The following is a 24,124-nucleotide window of genomic DNA, read 5'->3' as shown; positions in this document are numbered from 1 at the left end:
GGAACTATCTTCTTCTGTAACATTAGTTTGCGTTTCGACGTTGTTTTTACTAAATTTTGCGAAAGTAAAAATGTTCATCCAGAGTGACTGGAATGCTCTTTAAACCGTCACAGCTAAAGGTCAATAATTAAAGGCGCATGGAGGGTCGTATCAAGGAAAAGAGAGTAGTTTGGGAAACGACAAAAAGGGCAACATTAAGAGTAAGGACGCGCTGTTGCAAGCCGCTGCAACGTAAAAAAAAAAATAAATAAAATAAAAAAAAAAGATCGTTATGTTTACTGAGAGCAATAAACTGACATGATCGCATCTAACAAGCAATATCGACTTTACCGTGAGTGACTGGTAGGTCAGATCTGCCATTAATTAACACACTGCTATAATCATTAGTGAGCCAACCCTCAGTGCGACCTTCAAGCAACGAAGATGTACGAGATTGAACCCTACAGCATACCGCCTACTATAAAAGCTTAGCCAAGAGCACCTTAGTTGTACACGGACAAGTAGATATTGTTCTTATCAGCTGACATAGCAGCGGAGTAGTAAGATAGTGATTAATTTCATTTGATTCCTACTTCAATATTGATCTTCTGCTGCCGATGGGCCGCCGTCGCTTCCTCTGTGCATAGCATAATTTGGATGCGGCATGAAGGGCCATGCAGTCAGTACATCGTTCTCCCGGCTGTTGTCGTCTTTCTAAGAGCCAATACCTCTCGTCTAAATAGCTCCTCATTCGGCCTCACGCACCCGCGTGCTCCATACTCCACTTCTGCCACAGAGGTAGCGTGTACTGCGAACGAACCTGATAGCTCCGCGTGGCAGTGAGACATACTGACAGCTCAGCTTCGGAAGCGGACAAATAAACATGTTGTTATTGGAAATACAAGGTTGTCTGTCGAGCATAAACAGAGGTGTATATCATTCTCTTGTTAGTAGCATTGTCTTGCCACACAAGATCTGCCATTCGTTTCATCTTCTATACTGCCACTACTAATAATAAAACTGTAAAACCATTCTATCTGCCTATCTGTCTGTTTGAACGCGCTACTCTCCAAAACTTCCAGACTAATTTTGATTAGATTTCGACAAGGAACTTTAGCCTAGCTCGGGGTAACGTATAGGCTTTACTTCGTCAAAAACGGATCACAAAAAATAGTTACCGTGATTTAAAGTTTTATCTAAATCCGTCGTGTCGGACTCTTTGTCAGTCTGAACAAGCTACCTCGATAACTACTTGGCGAATTTTCATGGCGTTTTGAATGGTAACGCGAGCATCGCTTAGGACACCATATAGGCTTTATTTCATCAAACTCGGAACCCGAAAATAAAAGATTCGTAATTTAAAATTTTAAGAGTCTGCTCAGCTTGCTAACTGGGATGTTTCCCTTAGTGACGGCGTAGTACACCATAATCCCAACAGAAGCACGGTTAGGTTCGCAGTACACCAAAGAACCAGTAAATGGCGTTGTTAGAGTTTATAGCTTAGTGACAGAAGACCTTCGAAAGAGTGAGTGAGAGGCAAGGGGTTCCTCTTATCACCCATCACGATGAGAACAGAAAATTATAACATCCACGTTATTGTTCCTGGATCACGCTAAACGTAGTTTGTAACCAGGCACTGAAACGGCTAACTATACTGTACCGTTCAATAAAAATTTGCAACGCTAAAGTATATTTCGAACATAAACACCAACCGTTAGAACGCGAAACTTTAAATTTGCTGAGTGCTAATGGTGGAGATGCTCGTGGATATGGAATGGGAGAAAACGAAAATACGGAACACGTTTTTTGTATAAGAACTAATCTGCTTACTGTAATATCCATTCCACTGGCCTCAAGGATGGTAGTCGCAGCAGACACAGAATATGTCAAACATGTCGAAATACATTTTCACCTAAAACTTAGTACTCGTACCGTCAGAAACGTGCACAACAAATGACTAACAAATCTTTCACCAAAATACAATGAAATGAAAAGAATTTACAAAGTTTACTAACACTGTTTGTTTTAGTAAGCTTAGATGTGCGAGGGGTGACTATCACACTCTCATTACATACTCGCCTGCTAAAAATTTTGTTGGTACTATAGATGAAGTTAGTCGCTAATAACTTCACCACGCCGTTCTTTGTTACTAGTTGAACATTATGTGATTGTTAACAGGTTAATGAAAAAGTGTCTTCCTCAGTAGTGGGCACACTTATAAAAATAAGTAAATGACTCACTTTTAATGTACATCGCTTTTATTCATTATACTGATGTTGTGAAATGGGGTATTGGCTCGAAAAATGGAAATGTCATTCACCTCAAAATTTAGTAAGAAGTAAATATACGGAGAAGCAATAGCTGAGTGTAGCAACATTTAAAAGAGGTTACTGAACCATGTTCGCATAATCTCTGCACAAATCAAATATACACGTTATTATTTGGGACTGTAGGTTGCAAGTACATAAAAGATAAAACTTTTTGTTTTATTGTTGGGTCACCTACGCCACGTAAAGTACAAATTTCAAATAAAATTTCAGAAGTATTATGCAGTGCCTCATATGATTATGGACTATATTAATGACACTCTGGTACTGCAATTATTCAAATAGGCATAAAGGTGCTACAGAACTTATTTACATGATAACAGACATCTGGAGCTTATTCTTTGTAGCAGATGTCTTCCCTACATTTCATTGACAGTTATGGAAATGTTTGTAATAACGATTCTCCCTGAAGGTATTAGAAGCAGTTCTAAATATTTTCATGTGCTGTTTCACTTTTCCGGCTGTGATGAAACCTGCTGTGATGTCTCGGCACGACTGCAAGCACTGGTAAGTAATAAAGAGAATGTATACGTTGCTCCTGGAAAATGGTGCCTTCAGTAATCAAAGCCAGTTGGACGGATGATTATTTCATGAACCTGAAACAAAAATAAAATTGCTTGAGTAAAATTAGTTGAAATAAAAACGAAAGCAGAAATTGTAAGGTGATGGTCTAAAGGTTTGTTCATATTAACGCCTGACGCGAAAGTACACAGGGTGTTGGTTTTATTCTGAGACAACTAAATATCTCGAAAAACATTGTACGAAAAAAATGTTCTAGATGAAAAGTTAATATAAGTAAAAGGGAAAAACAAAACTAAAACACTACACCACAGTGGTACGACCAGAATGTTCATATAGATCTGAATGCCTAATGATGAACTATAAGATGGACAAACTAAAGGTACTGGAAAGAAGGATTATTAGAAAAATAATGGGTGCAATTAAAACAGTAAATGGTTGGAAAATAAGAAGTAATGAGGAGATCTACAAAAATATAGAGAAAATATCTGAAGTAATGGCCAAATGAAGATTAATCTTTCTCGGACACTCTGCCGAATGGATGGAAATAGACTAACAAAACAAATACTCCTATATTTCTGGAAGAAGAAATAGACAATAGCATGGATTACAGAAGTAAGGAAAGATCTAGAAAGAAACAACATCAAAGAATCAGAGATAGCGGAAAGAAACCGTTTTAAAAATAAAATATCTGAATTTAGAAGGCTTACAAAGCAGAAGAAATCAAAAATCTGGAACAACATGGACGGAAGAAAGGAATAGGCTTCATGGAGAGAAAATGAGGGAATACTGAAAAAATAGTAAACAACAAATGAAAAAGAGGAAATTGAGTTGTTAACTTGATCTTAGTTGGTCAGTACGATTGTAAAAAAAAAAGGGGAGGGGGGAGGGACCTAATCACTGCTCCTGCGTGGGCCTGATAAACTTGGTATTTTCAAATGTGAACACCCCTTTTTATTGCATATTCCGATTCTATGCAAAAAATACGTATGGTTTACTCTAACTATTGTTTTCCACCTTTGTGCTCTAACCTTTGTGCTCTAACGGTTGGTGCTTCTGTTCGATATTTACTTTAGTGGTGCAACTTTACTTGCACAGTACGCAATGGTTAGCCGTTTCAATACCTAGTTAGAAACAACGTTTAGCGTGATTCAGGAACAACAACGTGGATGTTATGATATTCTGTTCCCATCGGGATGGTTCATACAGGTGAGTTCCCTTGCCTCTCACAATTGGGGTGTTGATTTCTGTGAGTTCCCTTGTCTCTTACCACTGGAGAATTTGTTTTCGGTGAGTATCCGTGGCATTTGCTCCTGTCACTATCACTTCATGGACATTTTACCTCATTGCAATGGTTGCGGTTTGTATTCCGCCGGTACCGCGTAGCGGCCAGCGCGAGAGTCACGATGGTTGGTTGGAGATACACACTGAAATCAGTCACCCTGACGGCGAGGTTTCCGGGGCGTCCAACGTAACCAAGCATGCCGATGATTTGGGGACTCACCATAACCAACCCCGTAGGGACAGAAAACCACATTACCATACAAGTAACTTACATGCCAGAAATGTGAATGTCTAGGCATATTGTAATGTTGTTACTTTAATTTGCTATGAAAGCGGTGCTGATAGACAATAAAAGCGGGTTAAAAGCTGTGAGCTGTCTGGGGAAGTTAACCTTGCATTACTGAGCAACTGTTTCACCAGGTATCCAGTCTAGCTTACCAAATTCCCAACCAGACTAGCATTAATTATAATCTTTTAGTAGTCATACGACAACCGGTGGTATGTATATAAAAAGAGAATTTAAATAAAAAGAAATAAATCAGTTTATATTTGGAAATTTATTTTAACATTGATCATTGAAATTTCAGCATATTAAACTCGATTCACAACTGAGCTGGTGCCTTATTTAGGATTGTGACAACGTGAGATTGTAATCTTACGGAACACATCAAATATGGAGCCAAGATTGGGAGACGGCATACAACACTGCATTCATAAAATAACACACGAAGAACGTTGAAACATATGCAAGAGGAAATTAACCACAGCCAACCGATTCAATTTTCACCCAAAGAAGTTACGTTCGTAGCGCAATCCTGTCCGTCATGTAATTACCACACACTGGTATACTAAATTCATATTAACTCTCTGTGAAATCTTCCCGAAAAGAATAGCTGAGGGCTACTTTGATGATTACACCACGTGCTTCACGTGGTCAACTTGGCTTACACAAAGAGTGTAACACCACAATAATTAAAATAAATTAGATCGAAAAGCAATTTACAAAAGAAAAACCTTGAACTGGTTACTATCGTCTTACTATTGACCTGATGGGTCAAACAACTGTATAAGCACGTGGTACTGGTCTCACAAAGTACACCCCACGTGGGTTGAACATAAAGAAAAGTTGCTATATTGAGAAATATTGTCAAGACGAGACGTTATAATCTCACGCACATTCGCATTTAAGATTGATGATCTTAGTTAGAGTTACTGATCAACACGTGGTTCCACTTTACTCACAAAGTAGTGACAAAGCAACTACCGGAATATATTGTGAACTTCACACTCGAATTACACTGCGTAGCAATTTAAGATAACATTAGATATTTTAGAGCTAAACCTGAAATAAGGGTGATTAAATTTTCAGTTAGGCTGAACTTAAGAAATCCATTGTCCTACGGACTTAGCAGACACGCACTTAGCCGGAGATCTTACCACTTCAGACGCTCGCCGCGGACAGACTGACCTGGGCTCCTACAAAGGGTGCTTCCGTATACAAAACGGAAGTGACCAGAGAGGCAGCTTCCTATACCAACATGACAAGGGACGGACAGGACCATACTAAGAATAGAAACCTCTCTGCTTTTAGAAAGCGTACCTACCTGTTCCGACGTTGGTCCTACTGTTCTCTAGCAGACAGGCTTGTCTGCTACCCTCAAGCATGCAACTAGAAATACATCTGCTTCATTCATCCTCTCACACAGAAGGGAAGGGGGATGACAGTATCTTATCATATACAGTATATAAAAGAAAGCGGATGTAGGTTCCGTATGAGACTGTGTGACATGAATTACATATAATCTGTGTTTTAAAGTGTAGTAGTGTGACAGATCGTTCTTGTTTATGTGTAAAAGTAACACGTTCCACTACTCAGTCTCCTCCCAGATAGTCAGAAACGCCACAGTAAATTTAGAAGAGGAATTTATGCCGTAAATGATAACAGATTTAAGAAATTAACATGAAAGGAATCCAACAGAGACCTTTCAATATTATTTGTACAGTACATTTGTACTGTACATTTGCAACACTCAAGTAAAGTTTGAACAACAATCAACCTTTAGAAAACAACGGTTTACATTTATATCGTAAATGAAATGTAAAACCAAATGCGTCGGTTCTTAATTGCAAAAACAGGCACACTTGATATCTGTCGGTTACAGCGCCATCTACCACGAATGGAAAACAATGTTTTGAGCAAACTGTACGTATTTTTTTTTTTTTTTTTTTTTTTGGCGTAAAATCCGAAGATGCAATAAAAGGGGGTCTCCTCATTTGAAAATACAAAGTTGACCTTGCCCAAGCAAGAGAGGTGGTTAGGAGGTGGCCAGTTGTAGCAAAGGCAGATGTTCCCTTTACTTAACTTATGCTACAGCAAAGAATATCTGCAGTGTGGATAACAAACTGGCTCTTGCTGCACTCTAAACTGTAGATTCGACCGATAAATTGCGTAGGGTTTGACGTGGATAAAAAAAATCGGAAGAGTAGGTTTCTGACATTCAAATGACAGGGAACAATATAATCCCAGCAACAACGAAGAACGTATGGCAAACCATTCTTAAGGCTGAGAATAAATCTGGGTAGAGGTATATGAAGAGGGTCTTGAAGTAGAACGCACAAGAAGGCTGTAACATTGCACGAGTGTTGAACGCTAATACAAAGAGCTCTTAACCAAAAGGAGGCTGAAGCACTGGGAAGCTTATCAGTTCTAACTAGATGTCCGGTGGATGCCCCAAGAACTGTAGCAAACAAAACTAAATCACCAGCTATCTTTTCCAAACTGAAGAAATAAGCTGGGACATTAATAACTGTTTACGAATCTTCAGCCAAACTACTACCCCCGTCCCCGATGACAACGTCGTTGAAAATAAGGAACAGCAGCGCAGATTACGGACAGAAATGGAAGCTTCTTACAGAAAGCACGGAGTGATTATCTCGTTTACCGTGTAGGTCATATGTGTCACAGTAATAGAATAGAATAGAAAACGGAAGGAGTCAAGTTCAAATGGCTCTGACCACTATGGGACTTAACTTCTGAGTTCATCAGTCCCCTAGAACTTAGAACTACTTAAACCTAACTAACCTAAGGACATCACACACATCCATGCCCGACGCAGAATTCGAACCTGTGACCGTAGCGGTCGGGCGGTTCCAGACTGTAGCGCCCAGAACCGCTCTGCCACACCGGCCGGCTGCAGTCAAATATTGGTACTATAGTGCCCGCATTACTGAACGTACTTTTGAAGAATTTAATAACTGGACTTTATTTCTTCTGCTTTCAGTGTCAAAGTCAGACTGATCCACGAGAATTGGATAGAAGTTATGGAGCCGTTTATTGACTCTGGAAACGACGGCAACTTCCTAGGATTTGCCGACATATCGTTAGCTAGGATCTGACTGTTAGACTTACTGTAGGCTTCACACATAACCCATATTCCTTTTTTGGGGATATCACAGCCATACACTGATATGACAAAAGTCATAGAGTGCCTTCTAATATCGTGTCGGACCTCCTTTACCTCGATGTAGTGCAGTGACTCGACATGGAATGAACTCAACAAGTCGTTGGAAGTCCCCTGCAGAAATATTTAGCCATGTTGCCGCTTATCGCTGCCAATAAATGCTTAAGTGTTGCGGGTGCAGGATTTTGTGTACGAACTGACCTCTCGATTATGTCGCATAAATGTTCTCTGGGATACATGCTGAGCGATCTGGATGGCAAAATCATTCGCTCGGTATGTCCAGAACATTCTTCAAATCAGCCACGCACAGTTGTGGCCTGGTGACATGGCGTTTCGTTGTTTGGTAACGTGAAGTCCATCCATGACCGCAAATTGTCTCCAAGTAGTCGAACATAACCATTTCCCTTCAACGATCAGTTCAGTTGGACCGAGGATACAGTCCATTCCATGTAAACAGCCCACAACATGACGGAGCCACCAACAGATTACATACTGCCTTCTTGATAACTTGGGTGCATGGCTTCGTGGGGTCTACGTCAAACTCGAATTCTACCATCAGATCTTACCAACTGGAATAAGGACTTATCTGACCAGGCCATGGTTTTTCAGTCGCCTAGGGTCCCCAGGAGAAGCACGCAGGTGCTATCGTGCCGTTAGCAGGGGCACTTGCGTCGCTTGTCTGCTGTCATAACCCGTTAACGCCACATTTCGCCGCACTGTCGTAACGGATACGTTCGTCGTACGTCCCACATTGATTTCTGCGGTTATTTCACCAAGTGTTGCTTGCCTGTTTACACTGACAAACCTACGCAAACGTCGCTGCTCTTGGTCGTTAAGTGAAGGCCGTCGGCCACATCGTTGTCCAAGGTGATATGTTATATCTGAAATTTGATATTGCCATCACACTCTTGACACTGTGAATCTGGGCCTATTTAATCCCCTAACGATTTTCGAAATGGAATGTCCCATGCTTCTAGCTCCAACTACCAATGTGCGTTCAAAGTCTGTTAATTCCCGTCGTGCGGCCCTAATCAGGTCGGAAACTTTTCACATGAGTCACCTGAGTACAAATTACTGCTCTGCTTTTTTTTTTCTTCTTTATTGAATTTCAATTCCCCCCCCCCGAAGGGGGCGGGCTGGCAGCAGCTTAGTATGCCGCTCTTCAGCCTACAGACTTTGTTAGAAAGATGAAGAGAATAAATAATAAAAACAGGCGATAAAATCGGAGACTTAAAGAGTAACATGGTGAAAAGAAATCGTGGAACTTAAAACAAAGAACAGAGGGATGATGACGCTAAGAAAATACATACAAAGCAGACAGGTAAAACAATAGACAGACAATTAAAAAAACACGGCGACAGTCTGGTTTCTGTTCGCAAAAGACATAAAATTCACACTCAGCGACAGCATGGTTTCTGTTTGCAACACGAGAAAGACGAACAACATTGAACAGTCACTGGAGCACTGCACTAAAAAGTTGGCAAATGTGACATACTACAGCCGAGAGCAGGTGGGGGGGGGGGGGGGGGGGACTGGACAGATGATGGGAAAATAAAAAAGGAGGGGGAGCTGGGAAAGGAGCTGATGGAGGATGAGGACCCATAAGAGGGGTGGGGGGCGCTGGGCAGACGCGACAGAAAGTGGGGTAGGCAGAGGAGGGGAATACAAAAGGACTCGGGTGGGGGGGGGGGGACTGCTCTGCCAATGCACTACCCTTTTATACCTTGAGTATGCGACACTACCGCCATCTGTGTATGTGCATGTCGCTACCCCGTGACTTTGTCACCTCAGTGTATACTTACTAAATGAATGAGGCATTTATCCACCCTGAGACTGTTATTTATTTAAACTTTTCTTTCGTTTCATAATCGGTTTCGGCTTTTTAAGCCATTGCGCACTAGTCATCTGTACAGAAAAGCACACTATATTTACGCTACAAAATGGAAAACACAATGGTGTGAAAGTAAATTAGCGGAAATATAGTTATCTACAAAACTTGAAATATTTATAAAATTGGCAGTGTCTTCACGTTTAGTGTTTCCATTCGTTTTTTGCTTACAAAAACTTAGGTGCGCTTGATGTTTTGGCAGTTAATTTATGCACATCAGGTGGCACACGTGTAAAGATATACTGCTGTCCAAAGAATAAAAGTAAGGGCAGTGTAACAATTTCAGAGATTTAGTCATCAATATTCATTCATAAAAACAAAATAATTTTAAAGATGTAGCAAATGAGATGTTCGAAAATTTAAAATTTTACTAAATATGCATATTTTTTCCTGTTAGTGAAGAAACTATGAATGATTAATCCTAACTTACTGTGGGAACAATGAATGAGACTGCCATTTTGTTTTTGATTAGCTGTAAACAGCATACCATTAAAATTGTGCGGATACTTTGCGTTTCTTAGTTCAGGTTTTTCGTTGATAGGTTATCTGGTTGATGTTTACAATCAAACATCTCTATTTCGCATAGAATATTCATTTTCCTCTACTTCTTTGCATGATGAAGGATTTGGAGTTCATCGGCAATATTTCAGCAAGTTTCTTTGCAGGGTGTAAGATGCATCATGAATGCACTTGGATTATTTGTTTCGTGATTTCTCTCTTTAGAATAACGTCATTGGTGGCTGAATGTTGCTTAATGTCCCATTTCTGTTTCTGCATTTCTTTAATTATTCGTGCTTCGAAATCGTTCACATTGCCAAAGTTTCAAGGATTTTAATTTCTTTGTTAATATGATCTTCGTCAAGCTGAAGATTTCTCATTCTGTATAATAATGCATGAAATTATGCTTTTTATGGATTTCTGTATGGCATGGTCTGTTACTGATTAATGTGTGTTCAGTTGTGGTTAATGAAAAGTTCCGAATTTGTGCATTGAAACCTTTTGTTTTATTGTGACATCCACTAAATTGGTACTGATATTTACTTTGACTTCACTGATGAATCCGACCTTATCATGCATACCATTTAGTTGTGAATGCGTCTTAGCAATGTCCTCCTCTGTAGCGTTCAGCAGGCCTGAGGTGTCACCGACCTGCTAATAGTAAATGACTTTGTCAACTATCTGTTTAGATTTCTCAAAAAAATTCCTTACTTTGGCTTATAAATATGTCTGCCAAGGTTCCTACCTTGCAGCTGTCCATGACTAAAGTATCTGGTTGTGAGCATATTTTGAAAGATGAAGTAGTTATAAGAAAGAGTTAGTTCCAACAACTGAATAAGGTCGCAAATTTTCCCTGGACGTAGTTTCTTGTACTTAATTATTCTCAATTATATCTGATTTTTTTTAATAGCAATATTTTTGCATACGTAAGTAATATTAATAGAAACCAGATTGCTGTTGTTAGGAATGCTTGTATTTTTGATTTGGTCGATTAATTCTTGTGTAGTTTACGGTGGATAATTTTTTGAGTAAATAACTGAGATTTTTACATAAGATATATTAAGTGCTATCACACTATTAACAGAAGTCAGATAGACCGGTGAATTTCATGAATTTTTGGCTGTGTGCATAACGTTGCAGCTCTGGGATTCATAATCATGCATTCTCTTACTTCTTGATCTGTCAAAAGGAAATTGCATTTTAATTGCTTTTTCTGTACAGATTATCACTAGACAATGGTCTAAAAAACGAAATCAGTTGCGAAACGAAAGAAAAATTAAATAACTAACAGTATTAGTAGCAGTTTTGCCAAACAGGTATCTTCAAGTCGTACAGGTTAATTTCTGTCTTTTGCAACTGTACTGAAAGTCTTATTAAGAACAGATGCGTTACGTTTTGTTCTAAAGCATCTACTGCAGTCAGGTTTTTTGTTGTTTATTTCGTTCTTCTTCTACTTCTTCCACTTGTATGGGTTGAGTTTTTGCAAATAGTACTTTCACAGACCTAAATATATTCACGTTTCTGTGTTGAGAAGTATCAAAGTCCTCTCTCCATTTCGTGTGTTTTGTTTTGCTATTCAGTAGCTATTGAAAACCAAACACACGAAATAGCAAGAGGACGGTGATACTTCTCAACACAGAAACGTAAATATATTTAGCGCTGTTTGCAAAACTCCAACCAATAGACGTGGAGGAAGAAGAAGAAGAATGAAGTGAACAACAAAAAGCCTGACCACTGATGATGCTTTAGAATAAAATTAAACGCATCTGATCTTAATAATTGTTGTTGCAAAAGATGGAAATTAACCTATTCAACTTGAAAATGACCATCTGGTGTCCTGCTGTGTGAAGAAGTCCATAACTGCCTGCTGCACATCCTCGTCTGAGAGGAATCATCGACCCTTCAAGGTCTTTTCAAGGGATCAGAGTTGTGATAATCGCATGGGGAGAGATTAGAACTATTGGACGGTGCTCGAGTGTCTGCCACTTGAGTTGGCATAACTTCTGATCTCTCCCAGATCAACCAGCGCCCTGTGTCCAGTTGCAACCAGCATGTAACTTGGCACACCATTCCACAATGGTGGTGTTCGACGAACATGCTGTCCCATAGACAGTCTCCATTCTCCAATGGTGTCTAACAGCGTTGGTCCCTCAGCAGCTAAGAAAAGAATAACAGCATGTTGGTCCTGCTTGGACACATTCAGTAATAACACCGCCATAGTTCACATTTCCACATTTTCTGTGCGCACATTGTAAAGACATGAATGTCACACTAATCCCTCACCTACATGTTGTTGCCTATACATCAGTCGTGCTACGTTGCATGTACACTGCAACAACGCCCTCAAACAGGAACATTTTGATCTTCCCTTGTATAAGCTACGAGAATTTATGATTATAAGGTGTGACATTGTGTGGCAACAGAGAATTCCAGCCACTGTGATGGCAACTCACCTAGTGGCTTAGTATTTTTCCTAGTGTCCTAGGCACACGTTCTATTCTCCGATTCACCTATGGATGTAATGTACTTCTTAATTTACGAATATACAACAGACAAAGAAGGTCTTTCATTGATTCTGACGAAAAATTGGTGCCATAATCTACAGTTAACATTTCCACAACACCAGACTTCAGCAATCAGTTAGTCAGCCTGTGCCACTGTGTCAGCCTGCTGATTCGAGATAGCTATTGTTTCCACATAAAGAGAAAACTGAGCCGTAGCCATAATACAGCGATTCCACCGGTGTTTGCCACAAGGCCCTAAAATGTCCATGCCAATCACTTCAAAAGACTTACTAAATTCCAGTGACCTTTGCAGAGGAATATGCTGAGTCCATTGTTACACTGTATATAGTGCTTCGAAATTTATTTCACATCCTCTGTACGCATATGGCTCCAGTAATGCTCAGCTACATGCCATTCGACGATTCTTCAAACCCATGGCCAGACATCATATGATAATGTGCTCATTTATGATAGGCTGGAGAAGACCCAATCTGGGTGACCCCTCTCTAAACACTGGCAGTGTCTGGTGTAGGAATGGTTCATAGACCAACAGCTAGTGGAAATGGTGCCTGGTTGTAGATGAGGTTGCGTGGCCCACCTCACAGTGATGGCGGTTGTGATGCATTTCTCGGCATCGAGAGTAGTCGAAGACAGATACCGCTAGGTCCAGGGGATGAGTATTTATTTCAGGTTTGCTCAGCTTGTTATGACTGGGCCATGCCTCTGGTCATAGTGGTGGAGGTGGCACAGCATCAGGATATGGCATGAGGTAACCTCACACACCACTGTTATGGGCTGGTGTCTTGAATAATGCTGTCTTAACATTATTCTGGGCCTTACAGTGGAATTTCACACACGGCATGTTGTTCCACCTCGCCACAGATGGAAATCTGATGGGGAAAATGTTGGCACAACAGCGGGAAGAGCTGTATAAGCTGCAATCTCTCTGATTTTAACTTCATGGTTTTTCTCGCAAAATATACGTAATAGGAAGCAAAATATTAGTTGACTCTTCTAGGAATGCATACGCTCAGAACATTAACAGTAAACCAATCTATGATGCAGAACATCTCTATTGCATTGTCTGCCACTGAAGTTGGCTGTATATCACTGCGATGTTTATACGCTTACTAAATGAATCTGTAAAGAAACACTCTGGTCTTGTTTAGATCTTCTCTGTTTCTACTATCAGTCCTATCTGGTACTGATCCCAGGCTAATGAGTAATGTTCAAGTACTGTTCGAACGAGGGTTTTGTAAACTAACACCTTTGTGGCTGGATTACTCTTCCGAAGATTTTCCAGTGACTCTCAGTCTGGAACCTAACTCACCTGTGGTTAGTTTTACGAGGACGCTTCACTTTAAATCGCGCTGTAGGCTTTCTCCGAGATATTTTATCGATATGACTGCTTCCAGTGATCGTTATGAAATCGTGTAATCAAACAATAATGGATCTTCCTTCCTGTTTATGTGTAATGTGTTACATTTGTTTATATGAGGGTCAACTGCCAATCCATTCACCAAGTGTCGATCCTCTACAAGTCTTCCCGCATTCCTATACAGTTTTCTTGCGTTGAGAGTTCTCTGCGTACAACAGCATGATCCTATAATACTCCCTTGGGTTGCATGCGAAGTTAGTCTTACGTATGAAGATTTCTCTCCGTTGAGAATGACGTGTTGCATTCTAGAAACGCTTCAATCCAATCATACAGCTGGCCTGTTAATCTATACGCTCATAGTTTGTTCATTAGACGGCAGCACGGAAATGTGTCGAAAGCCTTCCTGGGCGCCTGTATGTACTGCTTTCTGGGTCCCATGGACGAACAGACTGCGCTTCGTTTCACACGATAGTTGCTTTGGGAACCCATTTTGATTCCTACGAATGAGATTTTCGGTTTCTTAAAATGTCGTAGTATGCGAGTATTAGCAGTCACTATATTGCGTTAGCTACAAAGCTAATGTAAAAGAATTTGGCCCTCACTACCCACCATTACAAAATAAATAAAGAAACAAAGGATTTACTGTACTGTCGACAACGAGGTAATTAGAGACAGAGCAGAAGTTCTGTGTGGCGAAGAGTTTCCAATGAACCATTCTGGCGTTTGCGTTACGCGATTTCTGGAAAGCATAAGTCTGGATGGGTGGTTGGAAGTCTGAGCTGGTATCCTCCCGAAGGCGAATCCACTGTATTACCATGTTGCCACCTCACTTGATGCACGACATGCAAGTTTAAATGTGTACTTTTATCTTTTAACCATTTCGTACTCTTTTAAAAATGTGTTGTATACCCTTCCAAATATTGTACATACTTGTTTTCTGTGTAAAACTATTCGTTTTACTACCGTAAACCATGGACCCTGTGGAGTCGAGGTGACACGCGTGCATCGACAAAGTAGATAGTCGTACCGAAGGTATAACCACAACGGAGGCATGTTTGTTGAGGTGCTGGTCTAATCTATTGTTCCTGATCTGGCCTTGTAACATTAGCCAACATGGTCTTGCTACACTGGTACTGCGAACGGCTGAAACAAATGGAAATTACAGCCGTTATTTCTCGCGAGGGCATGCAGTTCCGGTGTATGGTGAAATGATGATGGTATCTTCTTGCGTAAAATACCGTTGAGGTAAAACAGTCCCCCATTCGGATCTTTGGACGAGAACTACTTAGCAGAATGTTGTGACTAGGAAAAAGAAAGAGACCAACGTTCTGCAGGTCGGAGCGTGGTATGTTAGATCCCTTAATCGGACAGGTAGTCTAGGAAGTTTGAAAGGGGACATGGAAAACTTCAAGTTAGATCTACAGAGAATCAGTAAAATGCGGTGGCGGAAAGAACAGGACTTCTGGTCTGGTGAGTACAGGGTTAAAAATACAAAATCAAGTAGGTGCATTGCAGCAGTAGGTATAATAGTGAATAAGAGAATAGGAATAAGAGTAAGCACTATGAAGAGCCTAGGCAAGCAATCTCATAGCCAAAACAGACACGAAGACAAAACCCATCACATTAATACAAGCCAAGTAGCTCCACATATGAGGACATCGAAATAATGTGTGAGAAGATAAAAGAAATTATTCAGATAGTTAAGGGAGACCAAAATTCAGTTGTTATGAGGGAGAGGAATTTGACTGCAGAAACAGGAAGAGAAGGAAAAGTAGTAGGGAACAAGGACTGGGGAGAAAGGAACGAAAGAGGAAGCCGCCTGGTACAGTTTAGTCGTCGCTCATACTTCGTTTAATAATCATGAAAGAATCCTGTGTATGAAAAGAGACCTGGATACACCGGCAAGTTTCAAATAGATTATAAAGCAGTAAGACATAGATTCCGAAACCAAATACTGAACCGCAAAACGATTTCCGGTTCAGATTTGAACTCTGACCATAATTTATTGGTAATTAATTGCAGATCAAAACTGAAAACATTGCAGAAAGGTAGGAAGTTAAGGTTATGGAACGCTGATAAGTTGAAAGAATCAAATGATCTTGAGATTTTCAGAGGGAGCATTATGCAACGATTGACTGAAACGGGGCAAGCGAATAGAACTGAAAACGAATGGGTAGCTTTGAGAGATGAAACAATGACGGCAGAGGTTGAAATACGAAAAAAGCGTAAGGGCCAATAGCAATCCATGCATACCACAAAATACATTGCATGTAACTGATGAAAGGATGAAACATAGGAATTCAGCAAATCAAGCATGAGATTATAACGTCTAAAAATGAGACTCGCAAGACGTCAGAAATGGCAAAGTAGAAATGGCTACAAGAAAAATGCAAGGATGTAGAAGCATTCATATCTATAAGAAAGCTACATGCCGTTTACGGGAACATTAAAGAGGCCTTTGGAGAAAAAAGAAGAAACAGTATCAACATAAAGAGCTCAGATGGCAAGCCAGTACTAAGCAAAGTAGGGGAAGCTGAAAGAACATCATAGAAAGGCTACACAAGGGAAATGAATATGAAGGTATATTACATAGTGGAAAGAGGAAGTAGATGAAGGTGAATTGGCAGATATGATACTGTGAGAAGAATCTGAGAGACCGTTGAAAGAGCTAACTCGAAACAAGGCCTCTGGAGCAGATTATATTCCCTCAGAATTATTACGGTCGTTAGGAGAACATAACATGATAAAACTATTCTACCTGATATGCGTGATATATGATAAGAGAAATACATTGACTTCTAGGAGAATGTAATAATTCTAATTCCAGGTCATAACAAGCATGACTACTACGGAATCGTCAGTTTAATAGCTCTTGACTGCAAAATACTGACACGAATTGTGGAAAGCTGGTCGAAGCAGGCCTCGCATAAGATCAGATTGGGTTCTGGCGAAATGAAAGAACACGCAAGTCAACACTGACCTTACAAGGTACATTGAGGAAAGACAAACCGGCATTTATAGCATTTATGGATTTAGAGGCAGTTTTTGACAATGGCGGTATACACTTTTTGAAATCTACTGGTATAAGATACGAGAAGCAAAAACTTCTTTTCAACTTGTGCGGAAACCACACTGCAAGTACAAGAGTCGAAGGTTGCGAAGGAGAAGCAGTGGTTGTGAAGGGAGTGATGAAAACCTCTGATGTCTGAGCATTGAGAGAGCACTGAAGGAACCCAACGAGAAATATGTAAAGAGAATTGAAGTTCAGGGAGAAGAAATAAATGAGGTTTTTTGACTATATTGTAATTCTGCCAGAGGCAGCAAGAGTGTCGCTTGGAATGGATAAGTGCCTTGTGGCTAGAGATGAACATGAACGAAAGTGAGACGATGGATATGGAATGTAGTCGGATTAAATCAGGTTATTTTGATACAATGAGATGAGGAAATGAGAGATTATAGTAGCTGATCAGTTTTGCTATTTGGTCCGCAAAATAACTGGCGACGGTCGAAGTAGAGAGGATCTAATATGCAGACTGGTAGTAGCAAGAAAAGCACTTTCAGAAAAAAGGGAAATTCGTTAACCTGTGTGTTAGGAAGCTTTCCCTGAGGGTATTTGTCTGGAATGTACCCTTGTACAGATGTGAAACATGGATAGCATGCAGTTCAGACAAGAAGAGAACAGAAACTTCTCAAATGTGTGCTACAGAAGAATTCTGAAAATTAGATTCTTATATTTAATAACTAATGAGGAGGTACTGAATTGAATTGGAGAAGAAAGAAATTTACGGCACAACTTGACTAAAAGAAGAGAACTGCTGATGGAGCACATCCTTTGGTATCAAGGAATCGCCATGACATTTTATGAATGGGGAGGAGAGGTGGGAGGGGGGGGAGGAAATTGTAGATAGAGACTAAAGCTTGAATACAATAGCCTAGTGCAAACAGGTTGCAGTAGCTATGCTGGTATAAAGAGAGCTACATCAAACCATTACGTGCTTTGATAGTCTATATAGATACGATTTCTGTTCTTCACACACTATTCTATTGTAAAACTTCTTGTAAAAGATATAGTTACCTGCACTCGAGGATGCTGGGACAACATGTAAACAACAGCACCTGCAACGTCTTCTGGTTCCATACACGGGAATATATCGTATATCTTCTCGCTAGCGATTGCCGTTCTCGTAAGTCCCGGAGAAATCTCCTGCGAGTAATAAACGAAAGTCAAAAGTTACACTTTTAGTTATCAAAGTTCAAACGCAAAATCTCAGAAATAAATGTTGAGCGTAAATGCCTATCAGAGCTCTGCAAGGCGATAGCCTCGGTAAAGCGTGATGGAACTATGCAACCGTGAACCTAGCAAATTTAAGGCATCAACATAAAAATGAACAACTCTTAAGAAATTGAATTGTGAGTTATTAAAATTTACTCCTAACATAACTGTTCATTAAGACTCTTATGTATGTGATCAGCATGACACAGGAAATGTATTATTCGCAAACGACTTACGTATCACTTCATATCAACACATCGTGAAATGCTGAACACGAAAGTAAGGAAGTATGTCGCAGACAAGATTATCGAGTCTGAAATTTATGTTTTAGCTTATTGCTTGAAATTAAATTGTCGCGGAAAGAAAAGAGGAAGAGATTTTTTTTCCTTTTTTGCTACCAGTCAAATTCAAATGTTCAAGATCATAATGAGCTTACCGTTCTGTGAGTAACACATTCTGAATTTATGATTGATAACAAAACTGATACTTCAGGTTGAGAGTGAGCGCGTGCTGTAAACATAAGCGAACATTTGTCTCTTATAGATTTATCGTTCGCCTGTGAAAACATCGGAAGAAAGAAATTTGAAAGGAGGAGACACTATCGACGTGAAACGCTGACTACTCAAATGTTCAAATGTGTGTGAAATCTTATGGGACTCAACTGCTAAGGTCATCAGTCCCTAAGCCTACACACTAATTAACCTAAATTATCCTAATGACAAACACACACACCCATGCCCGAGGGAGGACTCGAACCTCCGCCGGGACCAGCCGCATAGTCCATGCGCTGACTACTCTTTGGATGCTTAGACTTGGTTGTGGTGAGTGTAAGAACTGTAGAAACATTTAGGATGTACTTGAAGCTAAGTACAATTTTTACCTAGAACCTGGATTTCATGGTATCTTCAGCAGACAATTAAAAAAAATTGGAATTCACTTCCATCACACTGGTGAGGTTGATTCGTGATTCGAATGGAAGGTGTCACAGTAACCCACATGCTCAGTACCTTTTATGTACAAGGATATTTCAAAAAGTAAGTTACACCTTATTGTTGTTGTGGTCTTCAGTCCTGAGACTGGTTTGATGCAGCTATCCATGCTACTCTATCCTGTGCAATCTTCTTCATCTCCCAGTACCTACTGCAACCTACGTCCTTCTGAATCTGCTTTGATGCCTCAGAACATGTCCTACCAACCGATCCCTTCTTCTGGTCAAGTTGTGCCACAAACTTCTCTTCTCCCCAATCCTATTCAATACTTCCTCATTAGTTATGTGATCTACACATCTAATCTTCAGCATTCTTCTGTAGCACCACATTTCAAAAGCTTCTATTCTCTTCTTGTACAAACTATTTATCGTCCATGTTTCACTTCCATACATGGCTACACTCCATACAAATACTTTCAGAAATGACTTCCTGACACTTAAAACTATACTCAATGTAAACAAATTTCTCTTCTTCAGAAACGCTTTCCTTGCCATTGCCAGTCTACATTTTATATCCTCTCTACTTCGACCATCATCAGTTATTTTGCTCCCCAAATAGCAAAACTCCTTTACTACTTTAAGTGTCTCATTTCATAATCTAATTCCCTCAGCATCACCCGACTTAATTCGACTACATTCCATTATCCTCGTTTTGCTTTTGTTGATGTTCATCTTATATCCTCCTTTCAAGACACTGTCCATTCAACTGCTCTCCCAAGTCCTCTGCTGTCTCTGACAGAATTACAATGTCATCGGCGAACCTCAAAGTTTTTATTTCCTCTCCATGGATTTTAATACCTACTCCGAATTTTTCTTTTGTTTCCTTTACTGCTTGCTCAATATACAGATTGAATAACATCGGGGACAGGCTACAACCCTGTCTTACTCCCTTCCCAACCACTGCTTCCCTTTCATGTCCCTCGACTCTTATAACTGCCATCTGGTTTTTGTACAAATTGTAAATAGCCTTTCGCTCCCTGGATTTTAACCCTGCCACCTTTAGAATTTGAAAGAGAGTATTCCACTCAACATTGTCAAAAGCTTTCACTATGTCTACAAATGCTAGAAACGTAGGTTTGCCTTTCCTTAATCTTTTTCTAAGATAAGTCGTAAGGTCAGTATTGCCTCACGTGTTCCAGTATTTCTACTGAATCCAAACTGATCTTCCCCGAGGTCGGCTTCTACCAGTTTTTCCATTCGTCTGTAAAGAATTCGTGTTAGTATTTTGCAGCTGTGGCTTATTAAACTGATTGTTCGGTAATTTTCACATCTGTCAACACCTGCTTTCTTTGGGATTGGAATTATTATATTCTTCTTGAAGTCTGAGGGTATTTCGCCTGTTTCATACATCTTGCTCACCAGATGGTAGAGTTTTGTCAGGACTGGCTCTCCGAAGGCCGTCAGTAGTTCCAATGGAATGTTGTCTACTCTAGGGGCCTTGTTTCGACTCAGGTCTTTTAGTGCTCTGACAAACTCTTCACGCAGTAACGTATCTCCCATTTCATCTTCATCTACATCCTCTTCCATTTCCATAATATTGTCCTCAAGTACATCGCCCTTGTATAGCCCCTCTATATACTCCTTCCACCTTTCTGCTTTCCCTTCTTTGCTTAGAACTGGGTTTCCATCTGAGCTCTTGGTGTTCATGCAAGTGGTTCTCTTATCTCCAAAGGTCTCTTTAATTTTCCTGTAGGCAGTATCTGTCTTACCCCTAGTGAGATAAGCCTCTACATCCTTACATTTCTCCTCTAGCCATCCCTGCTTAGCCATTTTGCACTTCCTGTCGATCTCATTTTTGAGACGATTGTATTCCTTTTTGCCTACTTCATTTACTGCATTTTTATATTTTCTCCATTCATCAATTAAATTCAATATTTCTTCTGTTACCCAAGGATATCCACTAGCCTTCGTCTTTTTACCTACTTGATCCTCTGCTGCCTTCACTACTTCATCCCTCAAAGCTACCCACTCTTCTTCTACTGTATTTCTTTCCCCCATTCCTGTCAATTGTTCCCTTATGCTCTCCCTGAAACTCTGTACAACCTCTGGTTCTTTCAGTTTATCCAGGTCCCATCTCCTTAAATTCCCACCCTTTTGCAGTTTTTTCAGTTTTAATCTACAGGTCATTACCAATAGATTGTGGTCAGAGTCCACATCTGCCCCTGGAAATGTCTTACAATTTAAAACCTGGTTCCTAAATCTCTGTCTTACCATTATATAATCTATCTGATACCTTTTAGTATCTCCAGGGTTCTTCCATGTATACAACCTTCTTTCATGATTCTTAAACCAAGTTTAGCTATGATTAAGTTGTGCTCTGTGCAAAATTCTACCGGGCGGCTTCCTCTTTCATTTCTTAGCCCCAATCCATATTCACCTACTACGTTTCCTTCTCTCCCTTTTCCTACTACCTAATTCCAGTCACCCATGACTATTAAATTTTCATCACCTTTGACTATCTGAATAATTTCTTTTATTTCATCATGCATTTCTTCAATTTCTTCGTCATCTGCAGAGCTAGTTGGCATATAAACTTGTACTACTGTAGTAGGTGTGGGCTTCGTATCTATCTTGGCCACAATAATGCGTTCACTATGCTGTTTGTAGTAGCTTACCCGCATTCCTATTCATTGTTAAACCTACTCCTGCATGACCCCTATTTGAGTTTGTGTTTATAACCCTGTAGTCACCTGACCAGAAGTCTTGTTCCTCCTGCCACCGAACTTCACTAATTCCCACTATATCTAACTTTAACCTATCCATTTCCCTTTTTAAATTTTTTAACCTACCTGCCCGATTAAGGGATCTGACATTCCACGCTCCGATCCGTAGAACGCCAGTTTTCTTTCTCCTGATAACGACATCCTCTTGATTATAGCAAACAAAAAACTTTTGTGGAACGCTGCACTATGCTTCAAAGTGACACTGCTACGTGACACAATTTGACACGTGTAACTCATGTTTTGAAATCCGCTCGTATTTATTCAACATATGACTACAGTGATAAAAGTAGCAATTACTCGTCATCCTATTTAGGAAAGGGCGTAGAACATCAAAACATTCTTTGAGAATATATATATATATATATATATATATATATATATATATATATATATATATATATATATCCACGAACCTACTACGGTGTCGTAGCAGGCGGAGAGGTGATACTCCGACGTGGCGCGTCCCAGGTGGCGGATAGGGGGGTCCTCACCGGCTTGCCGGCGGACTTGAGCGAAATAAAATAGCTCTCGCGGACCAAACACACAACATCAAGAAATCCATTAGTGTCTGTTCTGGTATCCAGCGACTAGTGGTCTGCGTCTGTTTACCTAGTTGGTGCGGCAGTGAAATATGGCTTGATCTCAACAATCAAGTCTGCAATTACCGTGATCTTGTTAAAGGTCACCACAACCAACTTCAACTTGAAGTAATCATGATGGAACAAATGGAAAGAAATCCGCTACCCCAGGCCCCAGTCAACGGACTGGACTTTCCTGGTCATCGGATTCTGGGGGACCAGGAACATCATGAGGAGAAGAGTCGGAGCTTCTCAAAACCTCTTCGCAAGCACTACATTGGCACTCTCAATGCAAACACTCTGTTCAAACTTGGAAAACTAAAACAACTGACAGACATGCTAGATAAATTTCACATCAAAATTCTTGCCATTCAAGAGACGCGCTTCATAGATGAAAACCATTTCGACACAGAACATTACAGGATTTACAAAGGTAAACCTGCTGTCAGAAGAGGAACACCATTATTGTTTGGTACAGGGTTTGCAGTACACAAATCAGTCATGGATAACATCATAGACTTCAATTCAATATCAGAACGTATCTCGACACTGTCCTTCAAATCAGGTAATAAAGCATACACAATTATCAACGCACATGCACCTACAAATGACCATAACAGAAAGAAGCCACAAGAAATTGAAGACTTCTGGGAAGACATGGAGGAAGTAACTAACAAAGTACCAGAAAGACATGTGAAAATTCTAATGGGTGATTTCAATGCGCAGCTTGGTAAGGAGAGAAAATTCAGAGAAATAACAGGCCCATACTCAGCACATATTCGCACGAACAGAAATGGGGAACACCTCATAAAATATTGTCAAAACTTTAACCTCAAAATCATGTCAACACAATTTCAAAAACCAAGACGAAAACTTACAACATGGAAAGCACCCAACACAGTGTGGGGAGAATTTCAGATTGATCATGTGGCCATATCCAAGAAAAATTCGCGGGAAATTCTAAATGTCAGAACACGTAAAGGAGTCTTCGAGTCTGATCATTGTTTGCTACAAGTTAAGATTAGGCCAATCCCAAGACTGAAACAGACAGCACAAAACAAAATAGTCAAACCTGATCCGGAATACTTGAAGATAAACAGGGATAAAATCGTTGAAGAAATTAATAGGCATTCAATAGACACATGGACAGATCTGGCGAAGGCAGTTCAGAAGACTATGTGCTGGGGACAACCACCTAGAAAACGCAAACATAGGTGGTGGAACGCAAATTGTGATGAAGCCATTGAGAGAAGAAAGCAAGCATGGGACAAGTTCAGTAGCTACAGAAATTCAGAAACATGGAAAGAATTTCACGAAGTTCAGAAACTAGCATCGAAGGAAATCAGAAGGGAAAAACGAGCATATGACAATAACAGACTAAAAGAAATTGAGGAAGATTTCAAAAGAAATAACACAAGAAATTTTTACAGAACTTTCAAAGAAAATATTAAGGGCTATCAACCCCCTAGCCTCTGCTTCCGAAGAACAGATGGATCCCTGGAAACAAACACAAAAGAAAACTGTAAAATTCTCAAACATTACTTTGATAAACTTCTTAATTGCAAAAAACCTACAGGAAAATTAACATTCCAAAAGACCACACCTAATGCCGATTCTGATCCACCCACAATAGAAGAGGTAGAGGAAATCATAAAACAAATGAAAAATAACAGAGCTGCCGGAGAAGATGGTATTATCGCCGAGATCTGGAAACTCCAAGATGA

At 40.0% G+C, this 24,124-nt stretch overlaps 1 protein-coding gene across 1 annotated transcript in view; it reads right to left on the bottom strand.

Moving 5' to 3' along the window:
- Nucleotides 1–2,441: 2,441 nt before the first annotated feature.
- LOC124777883 (dehydrogenase/reductase SDR family member 11-like) overlaps nt 2,442–24,124 on the bottom strand; it is a 47,203-nt gene continuing 25,520 nt past the window's right edge. The window contains exons 5-6 of the mRNA XM_047253422.1: nt 17,914–18,042; nt 2,442–2,902 (exon numbers count right to left, since the gene is read on the bottom strand). Of these exons, the coding sequence (XP_047109378.1) occupies nt 2,861–2,902; nt 17,914–18,042 (171 nt within the window). The 3' untranslated portion in view covers nt 2,442–2,860. The remainder of the gene's footprint in view (nt 2,903–17,913; nt 18,043–24,124) is intronic.

This window comes from Schistocerca piceifrons, chromosome 2 (genome assembly GCF_021461385.2).
Source record: "Schistocerca piceifrons isolate TAMUIC-IGC-003096 chromosome 2, iqSchPice1.1, whole genome shotgun sequence".
In the NCBI taxonomy this organism is placed as follows: Eukaryota; Metazoa; Arthropoda; class Insecta; order Orthoptera; family Acrididae; genus Schistocerca; species Schistocerca piceifrons.
This window is presented reverse-complemented; position numbering and strand designations above follow the sequence as displayed.